The 24,386-nt window shown below is 34.7% G+C and overlaps 1 protein-coding gene and 2 long non-coding RNA genes across 3 annotated transcripts; all 3 read left to right on the plus strand.

The window, feature by feature from the left end:
* The first annotated feature begins 3,386 nt into the window (after nt 1–3,386).
* On the plus strand, nt 3,387–4,560 carry LOC125472839. Its single transcript, XR_007254765.1, has 2 exons — nt 3,387–3,445; nt 4,466–4,560. It is a non-coding gene; the product is annotated as an uncharacterized LOC125472839 (long non-coding RNA).
* Nucleotides 4,561–6,000: 1,440 nt separating this feature from the next.
* On the plus strand, nt 6,001–6,850 carry LOC125472841. Its single transcript, XR_007254774.1, has 3 exons — nt 6,001–6,198; nt 6,280–6,398; nt 6,483–6,850. It is a non-coding gene; the product is annotated as an uncharacterized LOC125472841 (long non-coding RNA).
* Nucleotides 6,851–9,045: 2,195 nt separating this feature from the next.
* On the plus strand, nt 9,046–21,167 carry LOC125472825. The gene is made up of 3 exons (XM_048574715.1): nt 9,046–9,090; nt 20,448–20,728; nt 21,002–21,167. The coding sequence occupies exons 1-3, from the start codon at nt 9,046–9,048 to the stop codon at nt 21,165–21,167; spliced, it is 492 nt and encodes a 163-aa protein (XP_048430672.1).
* The last annotated feature ends 3,219 nt before the right edge of the window (nt 21,168–24,386 follow it).

The following is a 24,386-nucleotide window of genomic DNA, read 5'->3' on the forward strand; positions in this document are numbered from 1 at the left end:
GGCACCTTTGAGAAATGGGTAGTGCAACCCATATAAGTTGGTGAAAATCCAGTCTTCATCTTTCAAACCACCAAAATGAGTTTTTTTCGGGAGGTGGTGGAGGTGGAGGTTGAGCAGTAGTAGAGGGTGCACCCTGAGTGCTGAATGATCTAAAAGCTAGGCCCCACTTCGCACTATGATGACGAGCTAAAGCTGCTCTCTGCAGAGAAAGTATACCCTTGATGGGTGCCTACGAATTAACAAGAAGTCAGACTAGTTTATTTCTCCAAAGTGACCTATGCCTATAACATCTACTCTTCAGAGCTAACAAGAAAAACAAAATATAGTTGACATGAAACAACTTCACAGAAACATGCATGAAAAATCCAACATCAGAACCAGAACCATGGTGTAACATTGGTACTATAACAAAGCTGTGGCACATCCGCAACATTCATTTCTTAAAGATTCTACATTTCATGAAGAAGGCAATACAAGTACACGTGCTCTAAGATTGAAATGCAGCTTGTACAACCTCAATTCATCATTCCTAGAACATCTTAACCATATATGTGTTCCCTTTTAATTTGCCTACACCAAGCTACACGTGTTTGACCTGGAAGATAGTCTCATACAAAATTGAACCTAGACCTACATTGAATTAACTCAATAAGCCTAAGAGGACTCCCCGCTATATCCCCACACGGTTTTTATCCGAATAGAAACGGTAACGATGGAGGTGACAAATAATTTAGACCGAAAGACTCGCAATCCATTTGAAGCCTAAGGTCAGAACCTTTCTCCAATCAAGCCCAAGAAAAGACGGGTGGGGGTGGGCACGGTGTGGTTCCACCCCTAAACCGGAACCGAAACCAGAAAATATCAACAGTTCAGTTCGGTGAGTTTCTGCTTAAATTTATTACTAAAACTTTACGGTTCGATCTACACCGGTTCCAATTCAATTCTTGCCGGTTTACGGTTTCGAATACTAAATTATTTGAACACCAAATCATCATGCATTCAAACACATCTTCTAAAACTGATTATATAAAGTTGCATCCAAGTCAACAAAAAGAGACAACTAACAGAAAACCTAGCTGAGCTCCAATGCTAAACTTATTCTCCAAAGCTACGAGCTAGATGCCCCAAAACATCTCACTCAAACAATTTAACTATCTCATCTCATATGATCTCCTTCATGCATCAGTTAATTATATATCTTATTCGTTGAATTCAAAATTATATATCTTACAACTCAAACTAGTAAGGAAAGTGCTAAAAAATTAAAGTTACATACATACCATCACTAGTAAAAGGTGATAAGTTAGGACTGAATAGTTTATGAATCCCCAATGCTAGATGTGCCAACATTCCTTTTTTCTAGAACATATAAAAATCAAGAACTCATTAGAAAATAAGAAAGTAAGCATGCAACAAAACAAGAGAAAAAACAAAAACAAAGTAATGAAAAATAAATATTCATACATATTTCAAGTGCTTCATAAAACTCTATATCTTCCAAGATTGTCTCGTCGTCTAAAATTGAGATCTTATCTGACATAATGAAATAAAAAATAAAAATAAAAATAGAAAAGGAAAAAGATAAACCTACCATAACCTTCCAACCCCTGTTGAGCATCCATCTCTTGCAGGTTTAACACATAATGTTTCACAGTGAAGCTTTGAGGTCAATTCATGCCATAGATTTGGTATTGATGAACTAATGAGATCTTCTTTTCTCCTCACAGTGAAGATAGATTCTTGATTTTTGTCATCAGTTGTGCAACTGCAGAGCAACCAAAAAAACAAATTGTTAATTAACCTTCATATCATGTTAGAAGGGGTAAACATGCTATGAACGTACTAATTTCAGCACAGTTAAACACTTTATTTTTCCCCGGGCAATAGTGTTGTCAATTAGAGTGTTGTTTTTCCTTTAGCTTTAACTGGTGCTCCATCTTAGTTCTTGAAACTTTAGTTTGAGATAGGGTGTTATTCATCACCCTCGTGCTTTCATCAATATGACTTACATTTCACATTTTCGTTACAGGTAGCAGAGGGGCATTTTGCTTATGCCTTTCAAGGAGGTGAACCTCAAATAGATAAGCGAGTCTGGGACTCTGATGGATGATTGTTATATATTTATCTTGTCTATTTCTTTTGATGTTACAGAATTAAAGAAAAGTAAATTGTTTTTATTCCTAAAATTTTGAATTCTATTGCAACTGAAGCTTTCGCAGAAACTGAACCACATAACCAATTGAACCAACTAAACCACAAAGAAGAAGAGATTCCTAACAATTCTGAAATTTCAAAAGTGAAGACTCTACAACTGATTCCTAGCAATTTTTTTTCAAATACAAAATCTTTACCTAAAAAGACCTCCACTTCCTGAAATTTCAAAGGTGAAGACTCTACACTCCACCCCACACCAAAGAAGAAAACCATTTTGGCAGTACTCCAGCGCAACAAATGGCCCTAAATGAAAAGGAGGGGGGAGGGCAAATTAAATCCAATGACATTTCTATAGAATCTATGAACTTAAAACACCCTTATTGAACCCCACAGACCATCTATATACAAATGGCCCTAAATGCAGGACAAGAGTCACATGACTCAATTAGACAATGTTAATCACACATATATAGTGCAGGTAAAAAAGAATGGAAATCCAGTGGAACTCAACCATATTCCTAATCTCAATTTCAAATATAAGAAAGATAGAGAAAATACCAAGTAGGGAGGATGGAGAACAAAGAGTGTCGTTGCAGAAGCTGAGGTTGTGGGCTGCCTGAGGAATCGTTGATATTTTTGGATGAGAGGCCATGGTGAGGGTCGGATCTCAGATGTGCGAAATGGGGGAATGGGGATGTGAGAGGGCTGAGGCCGAGTGAGTGAGAGGAGGGTGAGGTGAGTGAGACTCTGAGTGAGTGAAACCTAATTGGGATGGGATCCCATGCTTTGCAACTCGGTGAAACTCATTTGTCAACCTATTATTCCATGACTTGTGTGTATATTAATTAATTGTATATATATATATATATATATATCAATGTTTTAAAGAACTCGCCTCGAGGCGCGCCTAGGGCGCCCTTGAGGCTGGGCGGAGAGGCAAACGCCTCAATTTTGCTGGAGTAGGCGAAATGCTTCGTCGGAGACGCCGAGGCGGCGGAGGCGCACCTCAAGGCGTCTGGACGCCTTGTCAAACCTTTTTTTTTAAAAAAAAAAAAACCATCCAAACCCAAAACGACGTCGTTTGGGTAAGGATTTTCAGTCTTCATACCATACCTTCGAATTCGATCCCATTTTTCTGCCTCTGCCTTTTGCCTTCTGCCTTGTTGCTTCTTCTTCTCCCGCGCGCCAGAAGCCTAGAGGCTCAGAACACTGGTCCAGTCGCCACGCCGCCACGCCGCCGTCATCTCAGCACCATCAGCCCAGCCCCAGCGCCGTCAGCAAGATCCCAAAGGTTAGGGTTTCTGAAATTAGGGATTTAGTTTTCTGGGGAAGGTTTTGTAACTTTTGCTATAGAGGGGTTAATAGTTTTCTGGGGATTTAGTTTTCTAGGGAAGGTTTTGCATTTTCTGGGGAAGGCTTTCTGCAAGAGAGAGACAGAGAGAGAGAGAGAAAGAAGCAGAGTAAAAAACAAGGGACAGCCCACGGTTTTATTTGTCTGTGTGGCTGCCTAAAATTGTTTTACATTTGCACTTATACCATAAATTTAATGCTCCTACCGGCTGCCATAAATTGTTGCCATAAATTGTGTCCGTGTGCCATAAATTGGCACTTAGATAAATTGTTAGAAATTGGCACTAAAAGGGTGTATAAATTAATTAATAAATTGTTAGAAATTGTTAGAAATTAGCACTAAAAGGGTATATAAATTAATTAATAAATTGTTAGAAATTGTTGGAAATTGTTGGTATATAAATTAATTAAACCACCAATGAACAGTTATCTTCAAGTGATAAAACAAGAGTTTGAAAACTGACCATAACCCTTCCTCACATATTCGTGCGGGTCTTCATCCCAAAGCCTTAGATCATTGTCATTGAAACACGTAAGGGGAAAAACAATCTCAAAAAGAAGAACATTAAGTCGAGGTTGCAGCAGATTATACATGCTATTCTTTGATATACTGCATATATAAACAAATGAAAGGAGGTTAGGCAAATCATAAGTTAATTAACACAAAAAAACAACATGGTTGTTTACAGAGACTTCATATTGAAGGTTGACAAATGCAATACAACAGAAACCACTCAACAACATAAGTTTAACAAATTTTTTTCTTTAGGGATTACAACATTATTGATTAGTCACATGAAATAAGTTCACTTCAAAAACAAGGATTTCTTTCTCAGGGGAACTACATGAAAAGTCAAGTACATTTAATAAATTGTTAGAAATTGTTGGAAATGGTATATAAATTAATTAATAAATTGTTGGTTCATTAATTGTATGCATGCATCTATTGTTTATTGTTTAGGGTATTGAAGAATATGGCTTCTTCTTCTAAGAAAGATTTTGCTTGGCAATGGACAAAAGATTTGGATCCTGTCACTAAGCACTTCTATTGTGTTTTTTGTAACCACAAATGCACAGGTTCAATTTCTAGATTCAAACATCACTTGGGTGGTGTAAGTTCGGGAGGAATGATAAGTTGTAAAAAAGTCCCACCCAATGTGAAGGAAGAATGTTTTGTTAATGTTATGGGAACTAAAGAAAAGAGGAAAGCTAGTCATGAGTTGTGTCGTGGTGGTGGAGAAGAAAGTGAAAGTGTCGATATGGGCATAACAAGGACAGCATATGTAAGTAGTGGGAGTGGGAGTGCGAGTGCCACACATTCACAACAAACCGGTTCTTTTCTACCACCTAGGTCAAGGGGACCACTTGATAGGTATGTTACATCGGAAGCTCGTCAAACCATGTTGAATACACCTTTCAAAAAAGAGGAAAGAAGACAAGCATCCCGAGCACTTGCCCAATGATTCTACACTAGTGCCATTCCATTCAATGCGGCAAACAATAAATATTATGTTAATGCAATGAAATTGGTGTCCAATTTTGGTCCCGGCTTTGATGCTCCTACAAGCCATGAATATAGAACTTGGATGCTCAAAGAAGAAGTTGATGATGTACAAAGTATGATGAAAGAACATCAAAAGGCTTGGAAGAGATATGGATGCACTATTATGTCGGATGGATGGTCGGATGGCAAAAGTAGATGTTTAATCAACTTTCTTGTCAATAGCCCTCAAGGTACTTGGTTCTTGAAATCGGTTGATGCATCGGCCTCTATTAAGAATGGAGATTTGTTGTATGGCTATTTGGATGACGTTATTCAAGAAATTAGGGAGGAGAATGTGGTTCAAGTTATATCTGACAATGCTTCGAACTACAAGAATGTCGGGGCAAAACTTATAGAGAGGAAAGAGAAGGTGTGGTGGACTCCATGTGCGGCTCATTGCATTGATTTGATGCTAGAAGATATTTCTAAGATGGCATAGTTTGATGACACACTCAAACGTGCTAGGTGTATTTCAAAGTATCTATATAGGCATCAATGGGTACTAGCTTTGATGAGAAAGTACACTAACAATTCGGAAATTCTTCGTCCGGCGGTCACTAGGTTTGCCACTTCTTTCCTTACACTACAAAGCTTACAAAAGCGAAAGGAAAATCTTGTTGCTTTGTTTACCTCTCAAGAATGGTAGGAAAGTACCTATGCAAAATCCCGTGAGGCAAAGTTGGCTAAGCATCATGTGTTATATGATCGTGAGTTTTGGGGTCAAGTTTCCTTTTGCATTAAGGGCGTTCTTCCTCTTGTTTGTGTTTTGAGAGAGGTTGATTCGGAGGAGAGACCCCCCATGGGTTTTATATATGAGTTGATGGATGCCGCAAAAGAGAAAATTGCAAGCAATCTTAACAAAGTGGAGAAAAAATATATGCCTATTTGAAGAAAGATAGATCGTAGATGGGACGATCAACTTCATCAACCACTACATGCGGCAAACTATTACTTAAACCCACAATTTCGATATGAGGATAATTTCTCAGATACTGATGAAGTGCAAAATGGGTTGTTTGCTTGCATGGATAGGATGCTTGGGAAAGGGAAAGAACGTGAAGAGGCCGATGTTCAATTAGATTTATTTACTAATAAGCGTGGTCCATTTGCGGATTCTATGGCTATGCAAACTAGGAAAAAGCGAACACCAAGTAAGATTTAATTAGTTAATTGTTAATATCTTTTTATCATTAACCTTTAAATTACTTACCTTATTAATATTATTTTTTTAGCGGCTTGGTGGGAGTGCTTTGGGCATAAAACACCCGAGTTAACGAAATTTGCTATCTGAGTTCTAAGCCTTACTTGTAGTGCATCGGGATGTGAGAGGAATTGGAGCACATTTTCAATGGTAAGTAAATATATTATTAGTATCTTAAGTGTCATTTTTGCTTAAAATGTTTAGACTTGAATAATAGAATTGATTTATTTGTAGATTCATACAAAAAGAAGGAATAGGCTTGAACACAAAAGGCTTAATGCTTTAGCCTATGTCAAGTACAATTTGGCTTTACAACAAAGAAGTAAGAAAAGGATGGAGAAGTATGATCCTATTGTTGTGGAAGAAATTCCCTCCGATGATGAATGGATAACAGAGATAGAAGATCTCGTTCTTCCTGAAGATCCTACATGGCTTGAGGATGAGTTATTGTATAATGTTGAGGCCGTAAGGAATGTGCCAACCCCGGTTTATGAAGGTGGCTCATACATTTGAAAGCCTAGAGAGTCTTCTCCTCCTCCTCCTCCTCGTGAGCCTACTTCTCCTCCTCGTGAGCCTACTCCTCCTCCTTCTCCTCGCGAGCCTACTCAACCTCAGGGTCCTATTACATACAAAAGAAAATGGGGTAATGAAGAATCCTCAAGTAGAACTAGAAGAAATGTAGAATATGATTCGGAAGATTCTTTTGATGAAATAATGAGATACCCGACAAGTTCATCTAGAGTTGGCAATGAAGAGGATGATGTTGCCTTTTATTTAGATGAAGAAGATTTAGATGAATGATTTATATCTTTGTTTGTATTTTGATTTATATGAAGATGATTTGGATGAATGATTGTTTTCTTTGTTTGTATTACCTTTTGAATGATGAATTTGGGTGATATTACCTTTGAATGATGAATTTAAATGATATTATCTTTTGAATGATTATGGATTTGAATGAAAAATTGAGAATGGATGTTTATTGTACATAGTATTATTTTTTATACAATTATATGTATAATATATAAAACATATATATATATAAAAATTAAATCCTGTAAGGCTTCGCCTCACGCCTCACGCCTAGGCTGGGCTTCGCCTCGAACGCCTCGCCCACGCCTCACACTTTTAATACATTGATATATATACGGTATATATACAATTAATTAATAGGTAAATTACACTTTACCACCTCAGGTTTGGGATCGATTTCAATTCCTTATAACATCTTTAAAACATTTCACTTTCATACCTCAAGTACTATTTTATTTCAATATAATACATTCGTTGCGTTTTCCATCCATTGATCTGTTAAGTGGTGACGTGGTTGCCACATTTATGCCACGTGGCAAAAAAAATTATTTTTTAAAATTTTTTCTAAAAAAATACCTTAATGTTCTAAATTAAAAATAAAAAAAAGTTAAAAATCCAAATCCCATCACCCTACCCCGCATCCCCAGAACCTTGAACAAGAAGAAAAAACCCAGATCCCCCTAAGAAACCCAAATCCTATATTCGCCCCCCCCCCCCCCGGGCCCCCCGTGAAACCCAGATGCCATATCCCCCCCCCCCCCCGGGTCAGAGCCTCATCATCTTCCATCCGTCTGCACCCCATCCTCCGACCCCGCCCATCCTCCACCTCCTCCTCCTCCGCACCCATCATTCACCTCCTCCGCTCACCCATCTTCCCCTTTCCCAACTCGAGCCCAACCTGCAACCTAAAAAGAAGGAAAAAAAAAAAAAAACCCAGCGCACCCACCCTCGCACGCATCCTCTTCCCTTCTCTACACACCCCACTCCTTATTGGGGAAGACGGGATCTAGGTTGTAGGAAAAGGAGATGGGTTTTTTTTTTTTTTCTTTTCTTTTCTGGGTTGCAGGTAGTGGGTGTAGAGGAAGAGGTGGAGGATTGGTGCACGGTGGGTTTGGGGAAGATGGGAGGGGGAAAAAAAGGGTGGGTTGCAAGGAAAGGGAGTTGGAGAAGATGAAGATGGGTTTTTTTTCTTTCTTTTCCTCTCCTCTTCTTATTCTTCTAGGTTGCAGGTTGGGTGGGTAAAGGGGTTGTGGGTTCAGCTTTTGTTTTTGGTTTTTTTTTTTTTTGTTTTTTTTTAATTTAGAAGTTTAAGGTTTTTTTAAAAAAAAAAAAAAAAAAATTTACCATGTGGCAGACATTTGGCAGCCACTTCAGCACTTAACGGATCAATAAATAAAAAATGTAACGGAAATATTATATTGAAATAAAATAGTACTTAGAGTATGAAAGTGAAATATTTTAAAGATGTTGTAAGGAATTGAAATCGACCCCAAACCTGAGGTGGTAAAGTGTAATTTACCCTTAATTAATTTATTATTAGTAAAACGACTAAGTTCGTTTCCAGTCGGTTCTTGTTCAATCGAAACCGAACCCAGAACTGGTTTAAACGGTTTGGACAGAAGTTGATTTTTCTAGTCAACATTGTTCTTTTCAGTTTTTTTTTCCATACCGTTTTACGGTTTGACGATTTTTATGCCCACCCCTAAAGACGGCTCAGCTAATGAGTGCTTCAAAATTCAATTTTCTATCCCTTTCCAGCTATTTTCCTCAATTTTCCCACCAAACAAACAGAAAAAGCAGAAAACCCCATATCAGATCTACTAAAACCAAACATTTCAGAACAAATTAACATATAAAACTATCACGGATTGACACAACATGAAAGCGGAGCTGAATCAAAGTTAAACCTAGGGCGGTGACTAACAAGCCAGAAAAAATACAATTTAAAATGTGGACGAATTGAGATGTCGGTCGGTTGGGTACCATGGCGGAGCTGCGGCGGACGAAACGCGATGCGTTGCCGAATCAGGTAATCGACGAGAACGATATTGGGGGAGAAGAAGCGAGAATGCTCAGGTGGGAAATGAAGGAGAGCTCCAGTTAGCGGACCTCATATGCGGAGAAGGGTAAAATGGACCATCTAAATAATAAAGATCAAGATTTAATGAGCTCCGTGATGAACGGTTGAGACTGAGCGAGTGTTTGTGTTGATCTTATATCACACATATGCTATTCTGTTTCTATTTGGTCCATGGATCAACGGTTGTGATGTGGACCTAGTTCTACGTCTTTTTCATCTTGAAATTTTGGGTTAAATTGGGTTGGGCTTTTAATTTTAGATGAATCATGGGGCCGTTTATTCGTGGGCTTTAGGTTGAATCGGTTGCATTTTTCATTAGTTTTCTAAAAAAACAAAAAAAGGTTCGGGAACCTCTACAGTTCAACCACAACTATCTCTACTCTCCTTGTCTACATCCGTATATTGTTTTTGCGATCATCCTCAAGTGCCAACTCTTGCCCATCCTGACCTTGTCGGGTTCTGTCGGCCTGAAGATCTCATTTTGGTGGTAAATCATGAACTCCTTGCCTGCAGCCATTCTCGAATCTCTCAACCATTTGCCGGCCGCTCAATGCTTTATGTTATGGTCTCTGTAAAAACGTCTGCAATCAAAATTCGACCCGCAGTGAGTAAGTCACAAGGTTTTTCTTTCATCTATACTCATATGCATCTCTCTTTCCCCATCCGAATTTGGATATGTGGTGTCCGGAATTTGTTTGTAGAACTGTTGGGGTGGGTTGGTGATAGGTCTTCGTAGTCTGGGACGTGGTGCGGTAGTCTGCGTTGGTTAAGGGTGGGGAGGGAAGTGTGCTTTGGGTGGTTAAATCGTGGGAGGTAGATGGGAGGGCTAGGGCAATTTCAGTACAGAAGTTTGATTTCGGATGTTGGCTTTCTTCCGGAATTCAATTACCATCTTCAAGTCAATATTTGGATTCCGGGATATCAGGAATCCGATTACTTATTTTGGGTGGAGCCCACTAATTTTTTTTATTCCCAAAATTTGGTAAACACCGGAATCATTAGGAGAGGAATTCAATTCCCCTTCTTCTACCTCCATTCCGGTTTGGTAAACACGCCCTTAGGTTTAACCCGACTTTGATACTAGAAAATAATTTAAAGTTCTACCATAAATAAATTGACAATATAATGAGTAGTTTAACACCTTATAAGTACATCTAAGGTCCCTTTAATTCCCCAGTGCAATCCACACTCTCAACACAATAAACTATTTGCATAATTATTGAATTTGTACATCAATTGACTGGTGCACCATTTGTCCTAATTTTCACTTAATGAACAAGAAAAATTCTACTTGTTTCAATAAGATAACATGTAAGCTTGATATACATTGTTATCTCATTTGTTGACAGCTTAAATTATGCGATCTAGTGGTTATTTGATACAACATATGTTTTAACAAAAAAAAAAATACAACATATGTTTGTCTCTCTTCAGGATAGACATCCACGTGAGAAAGGGTATAAACTCAATATACGTTGTTGGCAAGCCATATTGAGGTATAATGGTTGTCCAAACTTAGGGGCCGTTTGATAACATTTCTTTTTTTAGTTTTTAGTCACTTTTTTAAAAAAAAAAAAACCAAAATCTTATTTGCTAGTTTAAAAAAAAATGAAAACTGAAAACCAAAAAGTGAAAATTCAATACCATATTTGGAAAACTCAAGAAAATGGTTGAGTTTTTGGTTTTCGGTTTTGCTTTTATTAAAAATGAAAACTAGCCACTTAATACTACGATCTAGTGGTATTCCTCTTCACTTGTAAGTGAGAGGTCTTTAGTTGGATTCTCGCCAAATGCAAATTTAAACCATATTATTGCTAGCAAATTGTGAGGCTAAGCCCACTCTTTCATTTAATGTAGATAATATCGTTTGTTAATAAAATAAAATAAAAATGAAAACTAAATGTAGTTACCACCCAAGATTTCAATTTTCAGGTTTTCATAAAGTAAATGAAATGATTATTAAACGGTCTCTTAATTAATCACTACTTGGGATAAGAAGAAACTTTGGGCTCCCATTGGAGTTGGTTTTGTGAGCTAAAGCAGTCCACCACTTGTTTGGATCTTTTGTGAATTTGAAAAGTTTATTAAGTTCGCAAGGCTCAAGAAGATTCTTAGGAGTCATTTTATAACCATTCCATTTTCAATTTTTAGTTCAACGTTTTTAAAGCTGAAATCTTGTTTGGTAAGTATTTTCAATTTTCATTTGAAAACTAAAAGTAATTACCAAATAAGATTTCAAGTATAAAAAGTAAAAATTGAAAACGAAATAGTTGTCAAACATCCTCTTAAAATTTTATTAGAGAAAGGGTACAAATGATGATTCAAATATTTTGTAAGTGTAACATTATTCTTTAATAAGACATAAGGACGTTTAAGTACAAGCGGAATAGAGTTATGATATTTGATAATTTGTTTCTATACAACGATATTCTATATTTAACTACAGGGGAGTAATTGACAGTAACACAAATATTCAAAAAAACATTACACTTACACAAATATTCAAAACAAAATTACACACTTGACCAAATAAATATAGCAACTCATATATAGAGGGAAAGAGATCCTCCCTGGATCTCTTCCACCAAAGGTCACCGGATCAAGTGATCTGGACCCTTGAAATTTGATCTAACGGCTAAAATTATTATAACTTTTAAAGAGAGACTCTGTTTTTAGCCGCTAGATCAAATTTCAAGGTCCGGATCACTTGATTCAGGCCTTGGTGGAAGAGATCCAGTGAGGATCTCTTTCCTATATAGATATGCAAAATATTAAAATTACACACTTTACCAGATAAATTAACAAGTGTCTTACATGGAGAGATCCAAATATAAAAAATGTAGCTAGTAGGAAAATACAACTATTGTTCTAATAAATTTAAAACAAGAGGAATGGACGAGGTATATTGCTGATGATTAGCTCTCTCTCCATCTTTCTACTGATCTAAAAATAACATTAGAAGAGAAAATAATTAAAAAAGAATATTAATAAGATACGCATACGAAAAATAAAACATTTATATTACTCCAAAAAGCATAAATCACTAAAAAAAAGTGAGCAAATTCTATAAATCACTAATCAAGCTTAATAAAAAATTTCATATGAAAAGGTCTTAACACAAAATTATACTCGAAGTAAAAAATTAATACTCCATCTTCCTCACCTATTTTCTCTCCCTATACGTTCTTTCCCATCTATCGATTCTCTCCTGTATCTTTTCTCTCTTTATTCCTCTTTTTTATGAGAGATTTTTTCAAGTACACATTTTCAAAGAATACTTCACGTGTCAGAATATAAGTGAATGGAATAATATATTTTTTCGTGTCTCTTCACTTATATTATGACATGTGAAATACCCATTTAAAAACCGGGTCCTTCAAAAAAAAACTTTCATCTCTTCTTCCCAATCTATTCGTCTCCCTCCCGCTCTCTCTCGACCAGCGAGGATCTGCATGCACAAAGTTTGTCAAATTCCCTCCTCAATTAGAAGTTGTTTATTTAATCTAATGCATTGATATTGTGTTGTATTTGAGTTGATGGCCTTAACTGATTATTTTTATTTGTTTAGTTTGTATAATGGGAGATTTTGGATACGGTCCCTATTCATGAATATTCTTTGACTGAAACATTGTTGGTTTTCAATTTTTCATCAAAGTCCCTGAAATTAATGTGATAATTTATTTCTATGTATGTTACTATATTTTTTAAATTAAAAATTGAAATGTATAGTTGTTTATATTAATGAGATTTTAAATAAAAACCATAATTTGTGGGATTAAAAAGATTCAAATATAAATATACTATAGTGTGTGTGTGTGTGTGTGTGTGTGTATAAACATGGCTACATTCATCAAAATTAACCAAGAAATTATTGTACCAAAACATGGGTACATTCTTCAAAATCACAAAAAAATAAAAATAAAAATAAAAAATAAAAGAAGAAGAAGAAGAAGAAGATATTAGGCTTAATAGCATTAGTAAATTTCTTCGGTTAAACTTGACATGGATACATTCTCAAATCAAAGAAAAAAGAATGTACCCTTATAAGTTTAAAAATGGATTAGAAAAAAAAAATTGAATAGATTTTATATTAAAAAAAAGGGTATATTTTACATATAACAAATTGGTATATTTAAGAATGAGTACATTTTAAGATTAAAAATTTGAAAAAATTACATGAATGGGTACATATAAGATTAAAAAATTGAAAACATTTTTTAAAAAAGCTAATGGGTACAAACTTATTCTAATTTATATTGGAAATGTTTTGAATTGAAAATTAGTTAGGAGTTTAATAAATGTGTGAGTGTTAAAATTTTAAATCAATTATTAATTTTTATTTTAAAAAATTATGTAAGTGACATGTAAATTCATTATTACATTAATACTAGGGACTTAGATCAAAATCTGAAAACTAATAAGATTTCAGTCAAGATGAACATTAGTAACTACCAGATACTAATTTTTCCTTGTATAATATTAGGTGGTTATAGTTTCGGTCCTCAGATGAAGATGAGTTTTTTTTTATTGGCCCAAAGTAAATGAAGAGGATATCTCGCGACTTGGTTAATTTAGTTGTAAATTGCCTAATTTTCATGTTGCCAATTGTAGCAATTTGTAATTTTCAGTGTATTTGTAATTGAGCAAAATCGACAACTTGTATATTATATATGCGCAAATCATAGTTAGTACAATATGGAAGACATATTGTGTCCATGTATTATTTAGTTTTTTTTTTTTTTAAGTGTGTATAGGTGTATGATATGTAAATTAATAATTTTGAGGCCAGAAATATACTCTAAAAAAACAATAAACATGAATTAATTAAATGATTTTTCTATAAAATAATTATAAGAAGAAAGCGTAAATCAATTAGAATGATTTTTCTTCAAAAAAAAAAATAAATAAATAAGTTAACATACACACATAAGTCAAGAAATGGTAATTTTCAAAAAAAGAAAAAAAGATTATAAGAAAAAATGCAAAAAAGTACGAACATACAAATACCCAAATATTAGTAGTTTCCCGTGATATAGTTCCAAAACCCGCATTTGCCGGCTAAGACATGGATCGCGCAATCCTAGACATATCGAAATCTTAGGTTAAACAACAATAGGACCGCCATAGCAGGATTGAAGAAATAAACCAGTTGATTATAAAATTGGGGTGCAAGGATGCCATGCAGCGCAAGCCAGTAGGTAGCCACACTAAGCCAAGCCCTACCCAGATAACGAAGCGGTATTGAAGTTTGGCGGAGAGGACAAAAAGTCCAAACCAAACAACAGAAAGCGCTGCCGTGGCCACGACAGAGAAAATGTAGAAAGGAGGAAGGCAAGGGCAGTTATTCGGTTTGCAGTCGCAACTAGCCGCATCGGCGGAGGGAGGTTTGACAGAGCAGCTCGGATTCACCCCGAGGGTAAACAGAATGGCAGCTAAGGCCAAGAGGATGGTTAGAGTCTCGGTTAGATGTGGTTCCGGATTTGGAGGAGGGTTTTGATTTTCATTGTCCGCCATAGTGGTCTTTAACAGAGGCAGCTGGAAGCAGAAGGGGAGAATGAGAAATGAGAGTTGAGGTGGCCGTGGCGGTGAGGAGGGGTTGAGTTGTGTAGGCGGCGCCCCGGGGGGGGGGTGGGGGGCGCGCCCGGGGGCTGGGTTGGGGGTGTGTGTGTTTTTTACTACTGGGTATTGGGTTTGTGCAAGTGTTTGTGAGGTGGTTGTTATACTAGTGGATAGTGGTTTTGGGAAAGCAGTTTCAGGAAGTTCCAGTCCTTGTATTTGAGACTGGGGATACTGGAAAGTGGAAACACAAATTATTTTATTTTCCAAATTTAAAAATTTTCGTCATGATTACGTCACACCGACTAATGTTAGACTTGGTGGCTGGGAGACTGGAAACACAAATTTGGATTATTTTCCAAAGGAGGCAGGACGTCTTCCCTCCTATTTGGGTGTCTTCTCATTCTTTTCTATCGGTCACGGTTAAGTCATATCAACATTTTATATTAATTTTTTATAAAGATAATAAGATAAAAAATAATAAAAATATAAAATATTGACGTAGCTTAACCATGACCGCACAAATAAAAAGAAATATGAAAGGTACCTCCTTTTCCACATTTTAAACTTTTGGCGCGATTACGTCACACCGACTAATGTTAGACTCGGAGGCTGGGAGACTGGAAACACAAATTATTTTATTTTCCAAATTTTAAATTTTCAGCATGATTACATCACACCGACTAATGTTAAACTTGGAGGTTGAGGTAAGAAACTCGGTAATCCCCAAGGGTAGGAAAACTCGGTGATGGATGATTTAAATAAATGCTGATAGTCCAGATTGTTATTGATTATTGAAACTAAATGTTGACGTAACTTAATCGTGTATGTCTTACACAATTTAGAAGTTGGATGTCTTCTATCAAATTCACTAAATATATCAATTTAGAATTTTGAAATTTGATACAAGGGTTAAAGTTATTATAACTTTTAAAATAATTCTTATTTTAGTCTTTAAATCAAATTTTAAAAATCAAAATTGATGAATTTGGTGAAAAATATTTGAAGAGTATTCCTTTCTGTTTTACAGGAAATTAGTTGCATCTTGCATGATCCTAATATTTTATTGGTCGACGAGAAAAAAGGAGAGTTAGGACAGACTCAGAGCGCTGGTCACTTTTCAAACATTAGGAGGTTAAATAGTACAAAAATAACGTAAAAATCTTTGCACCGACCCTGTCAGTCTAACAAAATCAAAATCACCAACCTCTTTGTGTTACTGTATGGAATCTTCACATATTAATGTCAACGATGAGTCTTGTCGTATATCTTTCACTTGTAAATAAAACATTTATGTACATAATTGAACCGTTCGATGATGGATGCAAAGCGGCAAAAAGGGCACACACGTGACATCAGCCAAATGATAATTAAGTCTAATGTTACACTTATCATTTATTTGTACCATCATTTAAATAAAAGTATGATTTATCAACGCATGTGAAACATATCTCTATTTAGAAAAATGATACAATATGTGGTAAGAGTAACATGTTTAGACAACTAAAAATGAAAAGAGAAAATGTAGGGAAGACAAATCAAATAGGTTGATAAATAAAGGAAAATAATAGTAACTGTTTAGAAAACCTAAAACTGAAAGAGAAAAATGTAGGATCCACAGGACAAATCAAATAGGAATTCACCATTAAATTTACTTTCCTAAAATACCCCTATTACATACTTGATGTAGACAATTAATTGTAAGGAAATAGTAAATGATTTTGCAACAAGAAAGAAAAGACATTAATGTTAAAAATTTATTGCATATTAATTTTTTAGAAAGGTTTTGAATTTTCATAAAACTATTCGATTTAGTTTTTTCACCCTACTCTTGAATACTTTTGAATTTATCCATTTTTATTAATATATTAGAACATTGTATTTCATTATCTACATGCACATTAATTTACCTACAACAATTATACCATGGGTGTAATATAATATCTCATTTTTACAATGATGCAAAATAATATACCAACAACAAAACGTGCCTAACATATGTACTAATTACATGGAAAATAATTTACCTATATTAAGAAGGAATGTAGTTCGATGCATAGTATTAAAAATACTATGTTACACCCATGTTTATAAAACAATAAAACTTGCCTAACATATCTAACAATACATGGAAAATAATTTACCTACAAGTTAGAGAAATGTTATTTGGTTGGGTGTAGCATAAATTTTTTTAATAATTGGAAAAATTAAATATAACTAGGTGTCGTGTAATTTTTTTATATAATTAGAACAAATTAATTTACCTACCTACTCTTTGAAATGTTCATTTCCAATGATGCAAAATGTTCATTACCTAACTACAAATTAATTTCCAATAATTTACCTACACCAATTATACCATGGGTGTAGGTACCAACAACTAAACTTGCCTAACATAAGTACTTGTACATGGAAAATAATTTACCTATAACAAAGAAATGCAGTTTGATGTATAAAATCAACAATATTATGTTTCACTCATGTTTATACAACAACAAAACGTGTCTAACATATATAACAATACATAGAAAATAATTTACCTACAAGTTAGAGGAATGTTATTTGATTCAAAATATATAATATAGGTGTAGTAATTTTTTTTTTTAAATAATTGGAACAAACTAATTTACCTACCAATTAATATGGATAAAATTGCTACAAAATATATCACGGAAAAAAAAAAAGACTACTTTTCTAGTTTAACATAGATACGGTTAATGCAAACACTTTTTTCATTTTATTTCACTTTTTCTACTACTTTTAATTTGGCATAAATTTAGGAATTTGAAAAAGGGACCATAAAGTATGAGTGGCATGAGTGTAAATAAATTGCATTAATAGGTCAATATTGCTCCTATATGTTTGCAAATTTTAAATTAGGGCTTAAACTGGATCTTTAAATATAGATGGGTTTTTATCTAGAAATAATGAATTGTAAGGGCCAAAATCTAAAACACCCTAAATTAAAGGGTGTTGTATGTTTATTTGACTGAAGAATTATAGAGAGATTAAGGGGTATATGCAATTGGAAATTTGAGAAATTTTAATAGATTTATAAAACCATAAATTTTTATGAAGTTTAATTAATTCGTAGAGATCCATATAAAATTTTGAATCAATTCTCTCAAAATCTCATAGAGAGAGGTGAAATTTCTGAATGCTTAAAATATTCTTATTAATCTAATGCAAATGAAGAGCATGGTTTTCTTTCTAGCTGAGCTCGGAATCCTGCATATCATTGTGTACTCCCCCATCCATGGTATCTGCTGCTGCTGTCTATGCTGCGCGTTATACGCTCAATAAAATTCATGTCTGGATTGAAACTTTGAAGCACCACACTGGCAACTTTGAAGGACAGTTGAGGTAAATTACATTTGGAATCTGTATGTTTAGCGGTGATTGGTGAAACAGATGTGTATAATTAGTGATTCGGGTATGTTATTTGAAGCACCACACTGGCTACTATGAAGAATAGTTGTATTAAGGATATTTCACATCAACTTTTGATTATAATTATTATAAATTTAAAAGGATGATTATAATTCTATATGGAATCTAAATTTTGATTATTTTGCCAAGTTTCCTAATAATTTCCTTAAAAGAACCTGAACTCTCGTTTTTATGATAATTGTGTTTGTTTCTCGGGAAATGAAAGAAAATGGATGTGAAATTGCATCAAGATTCTTATTGAAACTAAATGCTGATAGTCCAGATTGTTATTAATTATTAATATTATTATCGTATGAGTTAATTAGATTTGAACGTTTCAAATTTGAATTTTTTTTATTAAACATTAATGTCTTTTAGAATTTTGATCAAGGCGGTTTAGTACATTAGGCCACATTAGTATTTCTTATTTTTTAAATTAAAAAAAATAATTGTATTTTTTAAATAAAATTTTACATATTGATCATTTCTAAATTTGTCCTTTTAATTAGTTGAGAGATTTTTTTTATCCGGCCATTTTTTTATTCATGTATTTTAGGAGTTGTGGACTCTTTTTTAGGAAATAATTTTGGTTTTGTCACATCCCGGCCCGGGGGGGGGACCACTTCCCGGGCCCGCTCCACCACCGTAGCACGATATTGTCCGCTTTGGGCCCCGACCACGCCCTCACGGTTTTGCTTCTGGGAACTCACACGAGAACTTCCCGATGGGTCACCCATCCTGGGATTGCTCTAGCCCCCTTCTCGCTTAACTTCGGAGTTCCTACGGAACCCGAAGCCAGTGAGCTCCCAAAAGGCCTCGTGCTAGGTAGGGATGAGAATATACATATAAGGATCACTTCCCTGGGCGATGTGGGATGTCACAATCCACCCCCCCTTAGGGGTTCGACGTCCTCGTCGGCACACCACGGCCAGGGTTAGGCTCTGATACCAAATTGTCACATCCCGGGCCGAGGCGGATCACTTCCCGGGCCCGCTCCACCATCGTAGCACGATATTGTCCGCTTTGGGCCCTGACCACGCCCTCATGGTTTTGCTTCTGGGAACTCACACGAGAACTTCCCGATGGGTCACCCATCCTGGGATTGCTCTAGCCCCCTTCTCGCTTAACTTCGGAGTTCCTACGGAACCCGAAGCCAGTGAGCTCCCAAAAGGCCTCGTGCTAGGTAGGGATGGGAATATACATATAAGGATCACTTCCCTGGGCGAGGTGGGATGTCACAGGTTTTCTTCGCTCAACATATTTATCAATTATCTCTTTTAATTTTTGTTTTCGTTCAAAACATTTTTTTATCCTAAAATTGAAAAAAAATAAATGAAATGATGGACGCTTAGATTTTTTTTGTTTGTTTATTATTTAGGATACTTTTTGTTAGATAATTATTTTGTATACATTTGAATTTGTACATATTGTTGATTAGTGACAATAGTACGTTTATTGTTGGTTATCATATATTGGTTTTGTATTGATTGGTACGTTTATTTTTAATTTTTGGGTGTACATATCGTTGATTGGTACGTTTAGTTTTAGCTTTTGGTATGTTTTGTTTTAGCTTTCAATACATTTAGTTTTAGCTTCCTGTACGTTTAGTTTTGTTCTCATTGATTGATAGGTTTTTTTCACGATTTTGTTACAATTGTTTTTGTATACATTATGGATTGTACCATTTAGTATCATATGGGTATGATTAATATTATACATATCGTTGATTGGTACATTTACTCTTGTTCTTCAACTTTGTTTACTAGTACGTTTATTTCCGGTTTTAGTAGGTTTGTTTTCATACATATATTTTTTATTGGTATGTTTGTATTATTCTCGATGTTATTTTCTTATATGAATTACTACAAAAATTTATATATGGATTACTACAAATATCTTAAATGGTATTTTATTTCTTCATTGAAAGGGAAAAAAAATCAAACAGCAAGGTATTTTAATCCTTTATAAATTGTAGATAATCTTTTTTTTTTCTTTTTTTTTTTTTTGTATAATTATCTTTAGAGGGAATCAAAGGAGCTAGATTGTAGGAAATTTGTTCAATATCTTTGCATTTTTTTCATGACGTGAAGAATTTAGGCAATGGTAAGATCTGTAATTTTGGTACAAATAAAGGATAGTTATGATAGATGAGACTCCAATTTTGTAGGAAAAATGTTCAATTAAATCTCTAAAACCAACAATGTTTAGTCTATAGTGAAAACTCAAGCACTTATATCAAAACGTCCCTTTTTTTGCTTAAATTTAGAGGGAAGCACTTTGAATGTCTCTAATTTTAGTTTTGTTCACTTTTCCTGTGACAGAGTTATGGAGCAAATGTGAATCAAAAGCTGTTTCGAGGCTATGCAACAACAGCAGCAGTAAGGGAGGGACACTTGGAGATATTGGACGTGCTCATCAATGGGGGCGCGTCCCAGCAGGCATCTGAGGAGGCCTTGTTGGAGGCAAGCTACTTGGGCAGGGCTAGGTCTGCCGAGATGCTCATGGGATCCGACATGATCTGCCCTCAGGCTGTTGTGCATGCTCTTGTTTCCGCTTCCTGCATAGGCTTTGTTGATGTAGTTGACACTGTCAACTCATCAAGGTAACTTTTAATCATAGACTAATCAAAATTTCCATATGGGTTTACGTGTCAATTAGAGCTCGTCTGAGAATGCTTATGTAACATCTGCTCATAAGGATTTTTAAGTTGTTATGCTTTTATCCGAGTCTACATTGCCTAAAACATGATCCTTGAACTCTGTCGACAACAAAAATAAGTGTGAAGTACAATCAAGGTTCCCATAATCAAAATCTCTGTGTTTTAATTGCTTGAAACATATAACTTTTTCTCCATGACAGTGATGCCATTTATTAGTGCCGGGTGCAATATCAACTCTTCGACAGAATCTGGAGAAACTACACTAATGATCTGTGCTAGATATAAACACCAGGAATGCCTTAAAATCCTGGCTTCAGACGGTGCTGATTTTGGCCTGGTGAATGCTACTGGTCATAGTGCAAGCTTATTGCAGAGTGAGTAAGGTGGACTCTTAACTTCCGACAAGCAGTTGTTGATGTGATTCGATCTGGTGAAATTGTTCAATCAAAAGATACTTCAATATTTTCTCCTCGAATACTTGTGACCCAAGCAAACTAAGTTGATGCTTTGAAGAAACTGATTGAGGGAGCAGACCTTGATCTCAATGAGCAAGATGAAAAGGGGATCACTCAGCTGCCATGATAGCTGCAGAGGGTGGTTACCTGGAAACTTTCAAATTGCTTACCGACGCTGGGGCTGATATGAACCTGCTCATAAACATGGTCAGACCGTAATGGAACTGTTTGAACAAATCAAAATGGCAAAGAATTTGAAAAGTTATTACTTAAGAATGCTGCACCACAAAAGTGATAGTCCTGTTGAGTTATGGTACGCCACATCAGGCAGCACAACACGGCAAAGTTGATTTAGTCTATACATTGATAAACAAGAGTTCCGATGTCATGTGCTCTTGATGGTAGCAGCAACAGGAGGTCACGCTACGCTGTGCGAGCTTTTGATTTCTTTAGGATCTAGATGCGACAATACTAATGCAAGACACGAGAGCTCTCGCTTGCTAGGAAAAGTGGGATTAAAAATGATGCAGAGAATGTGCTATTGTACGAGCTTGCAAGAAGCCTTGTTCTTGGTGGGAGGCACGTAAAGAAGCACACAAAACAAAATGCGGTAGAGGATCTCCGCATCGAAAAAAACCAAAAATGGTGGGGGATGATCTACAGTAACACAAAGGGAATTGTTATTGGCACTCCAAACTTCTCATTCTACACTCCAAACTTTCTACATTTAGAAAGAAAAATACATTTGTGAGGAGTGTAGAATGAGATTTTTGGAGAGCTAATAACACTTCTCTAACACAAATATTCAATCAACATTACACTTACACAAATATTAAAGGGGTGTGATATTCTTCACACACCTTTTTTTACTTCTTATACACCTTTCTAATTTTTGGCTGTCAGATTGGATAAATTAAAGAAAATCAACGGACATAAATTGACAAGGAGTATATAAGAAGTAAAAAGAGGTGTGTGGATAGCACACTCCATATTAAAACCAAAATTACACACACACTTGACCAAATAAATATACAACTCATATATAGAGATCCAAAACATTAAAATTACACACTTCACCAAATAAATATAACAAGTGTCTTACATGGAGAGATCCAAATATAAAAACCTAGCTAGCAGGAAAAGACAACGATTGTTCTAATACATTCAACATAAGATGAATGGATCGGGCATTTTGCTGATAATTAATAGCTCTCTCCTCCATCTTACTACTGACCTGAAAATAACATTGAAAGAGAAAATAATTTAAAAATTAGTAAGATACTCATGCAAAAAATAAAAGAAAGAAGTAACGTGACAAACATTTATATTTTTTCATTGGAACAATCCTTTATGTTATTGACAAAAAAATAAAAAAACAACAACAACCATTTGTATTATTTCGAAAAGCATCAATCACTCCAAAAAAAAAGTGAGCATTTTTTTTAGTTTGTATTATTTGAGGTAGTTATATTCAATGTAGTACAAATACAATGATCTTGTGTCGTATTTGGGTTGATGACCTTAACTCATTACTTTATAGTAGTTTGTATTATTTGAGGTGGTTTTTTTTTTTTTTTCGGTACTTTTTTCTATGTGGATTTCAGTCTCACACAAAGATGAGTTTTTAATTGTGGTGTTTTGTAAAAAAGCAGTTTATTAAAAAAAAATTTAGAACATCAAATGTGTTTAGTAAAACAAACTACAAAAAAAAAAAAAAAAAAAAAGACGATTGTCAATAACAATAGAAAATCATAGAAAAATAGAAGCAGGATTTACCATGCTTCTGAAAAAAAAATTGTTTATTTTTTCAAAGCATAGAAATCAGTGCACATTTAATGAAATTTTTAAATGACAAGTATACCCTCACATATTTTACAAAATTACAATTTTTGCCTCTACATTATTTTCTTTGACAATTATTATTCACATTCAACACTATATCTTTTTAAGTCATTTAACATATCCACAACAATTTATATAAAAGTTTACCCAACACTTGGACAATGTTTTTTTGTTAAAAGCACTTTTATATAAAAATAAAAAAAAAAAAAGTTTACCAAACACTTAACAACTTTATTTTACAGCTATTTATTCTCACAGCACAGTAAAAGCATTTTTTTTAAAGCGCAGCAATACCAAACTAGCCTGAAGATTTTTTTTTTTTTTTCAAAACTACTTATGTTGTGCTGTGGGAAAACAAGCTGTGAAAAAAAAAAAAAAAAAAAAGAAGAAGAAGAAGGGAGTAGTATTGTCAATATAAAGTTTCATTAAATGATACTGTTCACCTGCATTTTATGAAAAAAAAAATCTTTTTTTGAGAAGCATAGTTAGAATTGCTTATGTTTGCTGCTGTTTAGACCCATGTTTTGGAAAAATAACCTTTTTTTTTTTTTTTTACCAAATACAATTTTAGCTCCAACTTTATTTAAGAAGTTGCTTTTATAAAATTTCAACAACCCCAAACCAGCTCTACATCTGGCGACTAGGTTCAGCTATAATTTATCTAGCTTTTATGTTGCCAATTGTAGCAATTTTATTTTTTCAATGTATTTTGTATTTGAGCATCAACTACTTTTATATATTATATATACGCATATCGTAGTTAGTCAAATACGGAACATGTTTTATGTGCATGTATTATTTGAGAGTATTTTAAAAAATACGTATACCTGTATAATATGTGTATTAATAGTTTTGACTTCGAGGCCAGAAAATTTACTCTAAAAAAAAGATAAACATGAATTAATTAGAATGATTTTTCTATAAAATAATTATAAGAAGAAAGCATAAATCTTAGAATTATGTTTTATTTCAAAAAAGATTAAAATGTTACCTGTGCAAATATGACAAACATAAATTAAGAAATGGTAATTTCCAAATATATATATATATATATATATATATATATATATAAAAGAAGAAGAAAGAAAGAAAAAAATTGGAAAAGACAAATACCTAAATATTAATAGTTTCCCGTGATGTAGTTCCAAAATACGCAGTTGTCGGTTATGACATGGATCACGCGGTCCCAGACATTTCGAAATCTTAGATTAAACAACAATAAAACCGCCAGAATAGGATTGAAGGAGTAAATCATTGGATTATAAAATTGGGGTGAAAGGATGCTGCGCAACGCGAGCCAGTAG

The sequence above is a fragment of a genome, unplaced genomic scaffold (assembly GCF_019419815.1).
Source record: "Pyrus x bretschneideri cultivar Hongxiangsu unplaced genomic scaffold, Pyrus_bretschneideri_v1 Contig74, whole genome shotgun sequence".
Classification (NCBI taxonomy): Eukaryota; Viridiplantae; Streptophyta; class Magnoliopsida; order Rosales; family Rosaceae; genus Pyrus; species Pyrus x bretschneideri.

Bases quoted from the DNA above. Each gene is read 5' to 3' on its own strand.
- LOC125472825 (XM_048574715.1), top strand. From the start codon at position 9,046: ATGGCGGAGCTGCGGCGGACGAAACGCGATGCGTTGCCGAATCAG. The intron at 9,091-20,447 runs GTAATCGACGAG...TTCCTGTGACAG, and splicing joins GCGATGCGTTGCCGAATCAG to AGTTATGGAGCAAATGTGAA. The intron at 20,729-21,001 runs GTAACTTTTAAT...GCCATTTATTAG, and splicing joins GACACTGTCAACTCATCAAG to TGCCGGGTGCAATATCAACT.